The sequence below is a fragment of the Carcharhinus amblyrhynchos genome, chromosome 19 (assembly GCF_965287045.1).
Source record: "Carcharhinus amblyrhynchos chromosome 19, sCarAmb.v2.hapA, whole genome shotgun sequence".
In the NCBI taxonomy this organism is placed as follows: domain Eukaryota; kingdom Metazoa; phylum Chordata; class Chondrichthyes; order Carcharhiniformes; family Carcharhinidae; genus Carcharhinus; species Carcharhinus amblyrhynchos.
In genome coordinates this window covers 3,092,508-3,105,328 of record NC_137342.1, presented here as the reverse complement: position 1 = coordinate 3,105,328, position 12,821 = coordinate 3,092,508, and the positions used below count along the sequence as shown (strand labels likewise).

The window sequence follows — 12,821 nt, the reverse complement described above, 5'->3', positions numbered from 1 at the left end:
CTAAATTGCCCCTTGGTGTCGGGGGAATTAGCAGGGTATGTAAGTAGGGTTGAGCATAGGGCCTGGGTGGGATTGCAGTTGGCACAGACTCAATAGGTCCAATGGCCTCCTTCTGCACTGTAGGGATTCTATGATTCTACATTGCTGCAAAAGAACAAATATCACCATATTCTCCCCAAACAGCACTCAAAGTAATGGTTCCCATCCCTCACTCCTGTCAGTTACACTAAACATCTTTCCATGATACAACTGTCACAGCCCAGGCTTCCATAATTTTGCTTTGTGCTAATAGCAAAAGGATGGCTTTTACTAGCAAATGGAGTCTAAGTCAAAACCATGTCCCTCCAGGAACTGTGAATGTGATAGCCTGTCCAAGGTTAACAATTAACCTCTAACTGCAGCATTGCTAGAGAGCATACGGAGACCCATTACACTCTCCTGTTATTTTTGAATGTCCTGGAAATAGAGACCACAAAATTAAAAACTAGATTTATAGTTAGTGCCAACCACCAATACAAGGGTTGAATGCATAGAATCTGTGAAAGAGGGAATAGAAATGGAGGGAAAGGAAATGTCTTTATTGGATCAAGAAATCTTTTGTGGAAATATTTCTTCCAGCTTTATTAGTGTGAAGACACCTGGATAGACTCTTTTGTAGATCTGCATGATCCATTACTAAATGTGGATGATGCAAATCTCAATTCTTCTTCAGAGTTAATGTCTCTAGCAGAAATAAAGTTTAATCATTTCCTGGGTTTTTTTTGTTTTATATTTTTAATTAGCATTTGGTCAGTTTTGCAGACAGTCTTTAAATGGATTCACAGTATTCACAGTTCCATGTTTCAGGATGATGGGACAAAAAGTTCTCATTTAGAAGTTTTAAGTTAAATTTTATTTATTAGTGTCACAAGTAGGCTGACATTAACACTGCAATGGAGTTACTGTGAAAATTGTGAATGCTCAGGTACGTGGAAGCTGCTCAGGTCACATTATTGTTTTGCCTTGCTGACTTTGGCATTTACTTCTGCCGCTTTCCCGGCCTCTGCTTGGGTGCTGGGGTTTTAGGGCATCCCTCACCACCCGCGCACAGGTTCCAGAGTACTGAATGTAACTCTGGCCTGCTTGCCTCCAGAATGCCACCATCTTCACGTCACTGCCTTCAAAGGCACAATGGTACAAACTGCTTCATAAAATAGAGCATGTCACACTGTCAGATTCCTGAGGACTTAGTAATTTCATGGAAATGTACAAATTCATTAGAATGAGGAACAAAGAATCCAGGCTATTTTCCAGATCAATCCTCTGGCCTGTCTTGGAAGACCAAACTTTTTCAAACTTAACTGGTATTTTAGGAAGGTAGCTTTATAAACATGTACTTTTCAGGAAAGTACAAGATAGAATACAAGAATTTCCCATTGGAACTGACCTATTCAAACCTTGAGAAAATGTCTGTAGTCTTATTTTCAAAGCAAGAAACATTACACGCAGTTTGGATGATAATTAAAAGAAAGAAAAAATGGAAATTATTAAATAATGCTGTCAATTCAAGAAGAGGAAAAATAGACTCATGTTTAAAATTAGGTGAAATCCAAGAATTCCACATAAATCTTGCAATAAAAAGTTCAGAGTTTAAATAAGGCAACAGCACCATCCACTGGAATGAAGATGCTGCACAAATAAACTAAATAGATTTTGAAAAGCTCCCAGTTACATTTTGAAACCTCCTTTGATAATTAATTAGTTATTAGTTTTTTCCTATGGCCTACCATTATTATAACATGTTTAGGCCTGAAGTTCTGGAACTCCCCCCCCCCCGCCCCCCAACCCATGTCTACCCCTTTAAGATGCTCCTTCAAACTTAACTCTTTAGCAAAGCTTTTGGCAACCTGTCCCAAGGTCTTCCTTTGTCTCAGCATCAATTTTATTTAACTATACTCCTCTGAAGCACCTTGTGATATTCTACTACATTAGATGTACTATATAAGCTGTTGTGGTCATTGCAACTGTTATTCATGCCATGGGGAATGCTGGATTGTTCCCTCATTAATGTCAGGCTGGTTCCTTGTCCAGTCTCCTTGTACAGGCTGCTTGGCCTGAATCTCAGCCCTAGCTCCCGCTCCCACTCAATTAAGAAAAATGCTATAATCACAGGCACAAAGTATTGCTCAAAATGATAATCACATCTGTCAGAAAGAGGGAACTAACTGAAGTCAGCCTTCATTTTACAAGTCAACTTATCCCAACATCTGCACAGAAATGTAACATTACATCAAGTATTTAAATGGCCTAATTATTTATTTTTAGGTACAAGGCACTATAATCTTAAGGAGCATTAAGTATAATGTGTGCAGCATCCTGTAATTAGTAAAAGGGTTACCATAATAATTAACTCACCGCTCCAAGCAAATCCTTCCAGCCTCCAATAGCTGCAAATTGCCTGTGTTTCTCATCAAACATGGAACGGCCTATCATACGCTCCAGATACACAGTGTGGCCCTCATTTAACCTAGTGTTATTAAAGAAATACATCAATATTCACTCCCAAGTGTGATCAACAGCTCCACAAACTGCCCATTTTTCAGGCAGTGTGTGGCATCAACACATTATTTTATGAATGGAAAAGGTGGTCTACATGTCACGTCTGACTGAGTGAGCAGCCAGGCATACATTCTCAGCACGAGGGAGCACACAATGGAACAGTGAGCTTTCTGTAGCACTGAAAATTACAGAATTAGAAACCGACTTTAAACTGACACAATCAAGTTACATTTCCACACAATAAAACTAACCTAACCTGCAACCTCTTAAATAGGGCCTGAGCTATTTACTCACCATGCAAGTTTGGTACTAAAATAGGCAATATCAAAGGCATCATGATCAGGTCATTTCACTTTGCTTATCGCACAAACTCATGAACGGGCCTAAGCCCATCACTTTCGGCCCTGGAAAGTTCTGAGTCAACCTCAGGTATCACAAACATTTGAGCACAGGTGAAGCTAGCTGTTTCACACTGTTACAGGAGCAACACAACTGGGACTGGCTACTAACAGCATGCTGTTGTCAAACCAAAAGAAAACATTCTGCCCATCACACAAATGAGTAATGTGACTTACAGATTGCACTGCCAGTGAGATGCTCGGTATGTGGGCTATACGTCACAAAGACTGGCAGATCATATCAAACATCATGTCCTTTCAACTACTTACAACAGGCAAGATACAGACCATATCCAACTAGGCTTTGCTTGCAAAACTCAAAGGACAGTGTCCAACATTAGATGTGATGATTTGACAGCATTTGCTAAACAATCCTCAGTGTGCTAATAAGTTATGCTGACAACTAATTTAAGATAATTGGGATTGGAGCATGGAACATTTGCATGTAATAGAAACTATATCCATGAACACACAATGCCCTTTTCTTTACAGACAAAAAGACACTGCGCCTGTTTCAGCATGAACAAAGAAAATTACAGCACAGGGACAGGTCCTTCGGCCCTCCAAGCTTGCACGGACCATGCTGCCCGACTTAACTAAAACCCCCCCATCCTTGCGGGGACCATATCACTCTATTCTCCCATCCTATTCATGTACTTGTCAAGATGCCCCTTAGAAGTCACTACCAACTCTGCTTTCACTACCTCCCCTGGCAACAAGTTCCAGGCACCCACTACTTTGTAAAAAAAAATCTGCCTTGTACATCTCCTTTAAACCTTGCCCCTTAAACCTGTGCCCCCAAGTAATTGGCTCTTCCACCCTGGGAAAAAGTTTGACTATTCACTCTGTCCACGCCTCTCAATCTAAGACTTCAATCAGGTCTCCCCTCAATCTCCATCGCTCCAGGGAGAACAAACCAAGTTTCTCCAACCTCTCCTCATAGCTAATGCCCTCCATACCAGGCAACATCCTGGTAAATCTTTTCTGTACCCTCTCCAAAGCCTCCACATCCTTCTGGTGGTGTGGCGATCAGAATTGAACATTATATTCCAAGTGCGCCCTAACTAACATTCTACAAAGATGCAACACGACTTGCCAATTTTTAAATTCAATACCCCAGCCGATGAAGGCAAGCATGCCTTATGCCTTCTTGACTATCTTCTCCACCTGCATTGCCACTTTGTGACCTGTGTACTTGCACACTCAGATCCTTTTGCCTATCAATACTTTTAAGGGTTCTGCCATTTACTGTATATTTCCTATCTGTATTAGACCTTCCAAAATGCATTATCTCACATTTGCCCAGACTAAACTCCATCTGCCATCTCTCCATCCAAGTCTTCAATTGATCTATATCCTGCTGTATCCTCTGATGGTCCTCATCGCTATCTGCAAATCCACCAGCCTTTGTTGTCTGCAAACTTACTAATTAATCCAGTTACATTTCCCGCCAAATCATTTATACATATTACAAATAGCAAAGGTCCCAGCACTGATCCCTGATGAGTACTACTTGTCACAGCCCTCCATTCAGAAATGCACCCTTCCGTTGTTACCCTCTGTCTTCTTTGACCGAGCCAGTTTTGTATCCACCTTGCCCGCTCACCTTTGATCCCATGTGCAAACTCCACATCAATCTGCCATGAGGGACCTTGTAAAGGCCTTACTGAAGTTCATATAGACAATATCCACTGCACTACTCAGTGATAGCCATTCATTGTTGCATCCTTCAAAGTCTTGACTAGAATCAAACTGCCAGGTATAAATTTTGAACAATGCTTGGCCATTAATGGTCAGTCACCACCAACTGGTATATTCTCCATGGCAACATATCTACCAGAGTCCAATTGCTAGCCAATCAGCACCTCCTTCTCATGCAGTATAAAGTTCCTCTGACATTAATATTCTTGATTGATCCAATGCGTATAAGACAGTTGATAAAATGACTCTTTTCAGAAATACTCATTCTGTAAAACTAAACAACTATTTGAACACTGATTTATATTTTACCCATTTCTCTTTCTTTGTAACTGTGCTTTACATTCATCTGCATTAAAATTCATCTACAATTATTCCACTCATATCTTATCCAACCACATGCTAAGGGGAGGACAAAGCATCAATGGCTGACGAGGGAAGTCAAGGACAGCATAAAAGGAAAAGAAAAAGCATAAAAAGTGGTAAGGATTAGTGGGAAGCCTTTAAAAGTGAACAGAGGACAACAAAAAAAGCAGTAAGGGGGGGAGAGAAGATGAAATGTGAGTTTAAGCTAGCTAGTAAAATAAAAGGCAGGAAGAGTTTTCTTCAATATATAGAAGATAAGAGAGAAGCAAAAATAGCAATTGGATCATTGGAAAATGAGGCTGGAGAAATAATATGAAATAAAGAAACAGCAGAAGAACTAAATTATTGCCTTGCATCAGTCTTCACGGTGGAAGACACCAGTGGAATGCCAGAGCTCCAGGAGAATCAGGAGGCACAGGTGAGTGTAGTGGCCATCACTAAGGAGAAGGTTCTGGAGAAACTGAAAGGTCTGAAGGTGGATAAATCACCTGGACTGGATGGACTACACACCAGAGTTCTGAAAGAGATAGCTGAGGGAATTGCAGAGGCATTGGTTGTGATCTTTCAGGAATCACTGGAGACAGGGAGGGTCCCAGAGGAAATTAGCTAACGTAACACCGCTGTTTAAGAAAGGAGGGAGACAGCAGATGGAAAATTACAGGTCAGTTAGTCTGTCTTCAGTCATTGGCAAGATTTTAGAATCCACTATTAAAATGAGATCGCAGATACCTGGAAGTGCATGATAAAGTAGGACTGAGTCAGCACAGCTTTGTCAAGGAGAGGTCATGTCTGACAAATCGGTTAGAGTTCTTTGAGGAGGTAACCAGAAGGTTAGATAGAGAACCAGTGGATGTGGTTTATTTACATTTCCAGATCTTTGACAAGGTGCTGCATAGGAGACTGTTAAATAAGTGCCCATGGTGTTAAGGGCAAGATCCTGGCATGGATAGAGGATTGGCTGACTGGCGAAAGACAGAGTGGGAATAAAGGGGTCCTTTTCAGGATGGTACTGGTGACTAGTGGTGTGCTTCAAGGGTCGGTGCTCGGACCACAACTTTTCACAATCATGTTAACGATTTGGAAGAAGAAACCAAAAGCACTGTCACCAAGTCTGCAGATGATACAAAGAAATGTAAAGGGACAGGTAGCATTGAGGAAGCAGGAGGGCTGCAGAAGGACTTGGACAAGTTAGGAGGGTGGACAAAGAAGTGGCAGGTGGAATACAATGTGGAAAAAGTTATGCACTTCGGAAGGAGAAATGCAGCACAGACTATTTTCTAAATGGGGAAATGCTTTGGACATCAGAAACACAAAGTGACTTAAGAGTCCTTGTTCAAGATTCTTTCAAGGCTAATGTGCTGGTTCAGTTGGCAGCTAGGAAGGCAAATGCAATGTTAACATTCATGGTGAGAGGGCTAGAATACAAGAGCAAGGATGTGGTTTTGAGGTGGTATAAGGCTCTGGTCAGACCCCATTTGGAGTACTTTAAACAGTTTTGGACTCCATATCTAAGGAAGGATGTGCTGGCCTTGGAAAGGGACCAGAGGTGGTTCACAGGAATGATCGCTGGAATCAAGAGCTTGTCACATGAGGAACAGTTGAGGACTCTGGGTCTGTACTTGGAGATTCGAAGGATGAGGGGGGATCTAATTGAAACTTACAAGACACGGCAAGGCCTGGACAAAGTGGAAGTGGACAGGATGTTTCCACTAGTAGGAAAAACTAGAACCACTGGCCAAAATCTCAGGCCAAAGGGATGATCCTTTAAAACAGATGAGGAGGAATTTCTTCAGCCAGAGAGTAGTGAATCTGTGGAACTCTTTACCACAGAAGGCTGTGGAGGCCAGGTCATTGAGTGTCTTTAAGACAGGGATAGATAGGTTCTTGATTAATAAGGAGATCAGCGGTTATGGAGAAAAGGCAGGAGAATGGGGATGAGAAAAATATCAGCCATGATTGAATGGCGGAGCAGATTCGATGGACCGAGTGGCCTAATTCTGCTCTTATGTCTTATGGTCACTTTCCTGATTTCTGGGACCACCTCTTCGGATTGCATTACTATTGCTACCTTTGTATTTACAACAATAACTAATGTGTGTTCATTTGGGTGGCACGGTAGCACAGTGGTTAGCACTGCTGCTTCACAGCACCTGGGTCCTGGGTTCGATTCCCGGCTTGGGTCACTGTCTGTGTGGAGTTTGCACATTCTCCTCATGTCTGCGTGGGTTTCCTCCAGGTGCTCTGGTTTCCTCCCACAGTCCAAAGATGTGTGGGTTAGGTTGATTGGCCATGCTAATAAATTGCCCCTTAGTGCCCAGGGATGTGTAGGTTAGAGGGATTAGTGGGTATAATATGTAGGGGTATGGGGGTAGGGCCTGGGTGGGATTGTGTTCGGTGCAGACTTGATGGGCCGAAGGGCCTCTTTCTGCACAGTAGGGTTCTATGATTCTATGATTTCTAAATTTAAGCCAGTTAAAAATGTTCGCACTTTGCCAAGTAGTAAGGAGGCAGAATCTGGGCCAGAATGGAAAGGCTTAACTTTCATTTTTTTGGGTTTCAACAGGTTATTGAGTTGAATGATCAGCCATGACCATAACGAATGGCAAAGCAGGCTTGAAGAGCCAAGTGACCTCCTCCTGTTCCTAATTTGTGTTTCTATGTTAAAACAGACATCAAGCAGACAATGTACCACATTTGGTGACTATTCCCTCCATGCTTGGTTGGTGAATTTTGAAAATTTATAAACTGCATCATTTCTATTAACTTTCAACTGAATAAGAAAGAAGATCATACAAGATAAACACACAGCTGCTGTAATTCCAGTCATTATTCATGTACATACCAGAAATGCTCCCAGGTTTTGTTGGTGACCAGATTTCCTGTCCAACTGTGGGAAATCTCGTGTGCAATTACCTACAAATGCAAATGTTTTCCTGTTCAATCACTTAAACCTTTGACATTCAATCATTAATGTTTGTGCATTAGAACGAAAGCAGCTGTACTAGCAGAACTGGAGGGCTTCTTCATTCACAGCACTTTGAACAGTCTGAAATCAATGGCAGCTGGACACAAATTACTGCCTTCATTTTACTTCCTCCACACCCCTCGTTTCTCAAAAAAGGAAACAGCATTGAAATCTAACCTTTAAAAGAACAAAACCAATCTCAACAGGACTAAATCAGAAAATAGCAAGTAATGAAGAACGTTACATTTTAAGGTAGGATACAAAGCAATCAGGACAAGAGCAATCAAACTAGAAAAAAAAGTATCATTTATAAAGTAGCTCCTTGAATTTCAGTAAGGAACGTTAGGAACCCGTAAGTGAAGTTAAATCAAGTCAAGGTGGAATAAGGTAATAAAGTAAAGAAAGAAAGATAAAGTTAGTGTAAGAATAGTAAAATTAGCAATTAGTAATTTATTCTACTCGCACCAAGTGCAATAGTTTTTAAAGTTATGGAATGGTAGGTCAGCTCGACCAAGTGGAGTGTACATCCTGTGGCATGTGTGAAGTCATGGATACGTCACATGTTCTAGACAAGCACATCCGTAGGAAGTGTTATCAGCTGCACAAGCTTCAGCTCTGGGTTTTGGAAATTGAGAGCATGTGTGGTCACTGTTGTGCATCCGCAAGGCAGAGGACTATGTAGCTAGCATGTTTAAGGAATCACACTGTAGGCTAGAAGTGTACAGCCACAAGGCAGTCTAGGACAATCAGATAGGTAGCTTAGGAGGCCCTGAAACTATCCCACTTGTAAATCGTTTTTCCATTTTGGAAGTTGATGAGAGCGGTGGCTTTTCAGAGGGTGCAGCCAGAGCCAACCCTTTGGCACCACGGGCCGCTCAGCCATACAGGGGAAGAAAAAAAATTGAAGGGTAATAATGATACGGAATTCCATGGTCAGGGGATCAGACAGGCATTTCTGCGGTAGTAAATATGGCTCCAGGATGGTGAGTTGCCTGTCAAGGATATCACAAGAGCAGCTGCAGGACATCCTTCAGGTGATGGTGATCAGCCAGAAGTCATAGTTGACATTTGTACCAACAACATAGGGGAAAATAAGGATCTGAAAGTAGATTTCTTGGAGTTGGGAAGGAAATTAAAAAGCAGGACATCCAGAGCAATAATGTCAGGAATACTCCAGTGCTAATGTCCATAGGAATAGGAAGGTTGATCTATTAAATATGTGGCTGAAGAGGGAGGGGCATCAGATTTCTGAGGTAATGGGACTGGTTCTGAGGCTGGTGGGGCTTGTACAAGTTGGACAGGTTACATCTTAACAGGACTGGTACTGATGGACTTGCAGGGAAATTCGTAGTGCTGTTGGGGTGTGTTCAAACTAGTTTGTTGGGGGGGGGGAATGGGAACGTAAAAAGTAACCCAAATTGGAAAGAAGTTGACAACAGTTTGTAATGGAACTAGAAGGCAAGAGAAACCAGGTAAAGCACTAAGTATGCATTCAGTGCAGTATGGCATCAAAAAGACAAAGTTAAGGGTGCTTTACCTAAATGTGCACAGCATTCATAACAATGTAAATGATCTAAATGATTAAAGAGAGATAAATGGGTATGATATAACTGCCTTCACAAAAACATGGCTGCAAGGTGACCAAGACTGTGAACTGAACATTCAAGGATACTCGACATTTAAGAAAGAACAAAGATGAGTGACCATAATATCTTAGAATTTTACACTGGGTTTGAAAATGAAGAAGTTCAATCTGAAGTCAACGTGTTATGTCTGAATAAAGAATATTATGAAAGCATGAAGGTCAAATTGGCTGTGGTGGACTAGGAAAATCCAATAAAATGTATGGGTGTGCATAGGTAATAGATTGTCTTCAAAGAACAATTATATAGTATTCAGCATCTATACATTCAGTCAATGACCAAAGGAAGTTAAGGATTGTACAAGATTAAAAGAAAAGAATGATAAAGTTGCCAGAAATAGTAGTAAGCCTGACCATTGGGAGGTTTTTAAGAATACAGCAAATGTAGACCAAGAGACTGATAAAGGGACAACAGGATATGAAAAAGCAAACAAAAAAGGCAAGGAACAAAGGCAGACTCAAAGCTTCTATAATTATGTAAAAAGGAAGCACTTGGCTAAGGTAGGTCCATTACAGAGAGTCAGGAGAGTTCATAATAGAGAATAGAGAAATGGCAGAGTGGATGCATTGTTGATCATTTTTCAAAATTCTAGAGATTCTGGAATGGTTCAGAAAGATTGGAAGGTAACAAATTCCACCTCACTATTTAAGAAGGGAGGTAGAGAGAAAATAGGGAACTACAGACCTTTTAGCCTTGCATCGGTGGTGGGGAAAATGCTGGAATCTATTATAAAGGATATGATAAAGCAACACAGATCATGATCTGATTAGGCCAAGTCAGCATGGATTTACAAATGGGAAAGCATGTTTAACGAACCTATTGGAAGCTTTTTGAAAATGTTACTGACAAAGTTGAAAAAGGATGGTTGATGGACATAGTATATTTGGACTTTCAGGAGGTTTGTGATAAAGTCCCCAACAACAGAGTAATTAGCAAAATAAAAGAACTTGGGATAGGAGGCATATATGATCTTGGATTAAGAACTGGCCAATACACAGGAAACAGAGTGGGGATAAACAGATCATTCTCACAGACTGATTGGTGGGGTACTGCAAGAATCAGTACCTGGGCCCCAGCTGTTCATTATATATATTAATGATCTTGATTGGGGGGGGGTACAAACATAATATTTCCAAGTTCGTGAATGATACAAAACTAGGGGGGGGAGTGTGTTGTGAGGAAGATAGAAAGAAGCTACAGAAGCTTTTGGATAATCTTAGTGAGTGGGTAAGAACATGCAGATGGAATATAATGTGGGGGAACATTAACTTCATTTGGCCACAGAATATTTGCTAAATGTTAAGAAATTAACAAGTGTGGATGCACACAAAGGGACCTTTGTCTATAAGTCACTGAAGACTAACATGCAGGTGCAGCAAACTATTAGGAAGGCTAATGGAATGTTAGCTTACATCACAGGAAGGTTTGAGTACAGGAGAAGTGATGCCTTGGTTCAATTATATAGGAGCTTGGACAGACCATATCTGGAGTACTGTGTGCAGTTTTGGTCCCCTTACCTCAGAAAGGATACTATTGCCATAGAGAGTACAACAAAGTTTCACCAGACTTGTTTCGGCGATGGTGGGACAGTCTTATGAAGCAAGGTTAAGCAAATTGGACTCATTCTGAAGAATGAGAGGTGACCTCATTGAAATGTATAAAATACTTAAAGGAATGGACAGGGTAATGCAGGCAAGACGCTTCCCTTGATTGGGGCATCTAGAACCAGGGGGCATAATTTCAAAATAAGAGGGAAGCCACTTAGCACCAAGATGAGGAGAAATTTCTTTATACAGAGGGTTGTGAATATTTGGAATTCTCTACCCTAGAGGGCTGTGGAAGCTCAGTTATTCAATATGTTTAAGTTAGAAATTGATAGGTTTCTGATTAACAATAATGTAAAGGGTTATGGAGACAGCATTCGTAGAGTGAAGTGTCGAATCAGCCATGACCGTATTGAGTGGCAGAGCAGGCAGGCTGAATGGTCTACTCCTACTCCTGTGTTGCTAAGAACAAAGGTTGAGAAAAAGTAGATCATTTGTCATTGCAAGCCTGATCAAACATTCAATAAATTCATTGCTGAATTTTACATAAACTCCACTCTCACTTGGTCCTCTGAAATACCCTGAAACTTCACAATCTCAGTCTTGAAGTAACTAACAAATGAGCATCTGCAACCGCCTGAGGTAGAGCATTCTGAAGATTTACCATCTTCTGGTTGAAGAAATCTCTCATTTCCATATTAAACAGACAATCATATATCCTAAGACCTCTAGTTCCAGACTTTGCAGCCAAGGAAAATATTATAATTCTAAAAACTCTTATAGTATTCTAGGATCCACAGTGTCTACCCCGATTCTATCCAAATCAATCCTCACAGAAAAGTCCCGTAAACTTTCACTGCACTGTTTTAAGACATCCCAGCACAGGTAAAGAAACCAAGTATCCAGAAGAGGGCAGCAGAGCGGCAAAGGAAAATACATGAACAGGGTGAGAATAGAGGGATATGATCTCCTGAAAGGTAGGGGGTTTTAGTTCAGTTGGGCAGCATGGTCAGTGCAGGTTTGGAGGGACAAAAGGTCTGATCCTATGCTGTAATTTTCTTTGTTCTTTGAAACCAAATTTGTACCTAGTACTTGGGTGTGGTCACCTAATTGCAGCAAGAAGTCTTTATTTCTATGTATCCCGACTTCCTTTCAAATTTGATGCTTAGTGACAAATAAAATATAAAGTTAGTAAACCATTCTGCAACAAAACACATTGTGGCATGGTGGCACAGTGACAAGCATTATTGCCTCACAGTGCCTGGGACCAAGGTTTGATTCCTGGCTTGGGTCACTGTCTGTGTGGAGTTTGCACATTCTCCCTGTGTCTGCATGGGTTTCCTCACACAGTCCAAAGACGTGCAGGTTAGGTGGATTGGCCATGCTAAATTGCCCCTTAGTGTCAGGGAAACTCACTAGGCATTACGGGGGTAGGGTCTGGGTGGGATTGTGGTCAGAGCAGACTCAATGGGCTGAATGGCCTCCTTCTGCACTGTAGGGATTCAATGTTTTTATTCTGTGATGAATTGAAGGGACACAATGTCAATTGGCCATAAAACATGATTTACTACGATTGATTTTGCTTTGTTCAACTTGCTGATCTAGATCTATGAGAGTAGTGAGAAGATAGTCCTCTCAGTCCATTAGGAAAACTCATTTAGAGGTTTGA

At 41.2% G+C, this 12,821-nt stretch overlaps 1 protein-coding gene and 1 pseudogene across 1 annotated transcript in view; both read right to left on the bottom strand.

Moving 5' to 3' along the window:
• Nucleotides 1-12,821, bottom strand: part of lta4h (leukotriene A4 hydrolase) — a 70,359-nt gene that overhangs the window by 33,097 nt on the left and 24,441 nt on the right. Inside the window, exons 10-11 of the mRNA XM_080207793.1 lie at nucleotides 7,843-7,913; nucleotides 2,395-2,506 (exon numbers count right to left, since the gene is read on the bottom strand). Coding sequence (XP_080063919.1) covers nucleotides 2,395-2,506; nucleotides 7,843-7,913 — 183 coding nt within the window. The remainder of the gene's footprint in view (nucleotides 1-2,394; nucleotides 2,507-7,842; nucleotides 7,914-12,821) is intronic.
• Nucleotides 990-1,143, bottom strand: LOC145355545 (ATP synthase F(1) complex subunit epsilon, mitochondrial pseudogene; annotated as a pseudogene).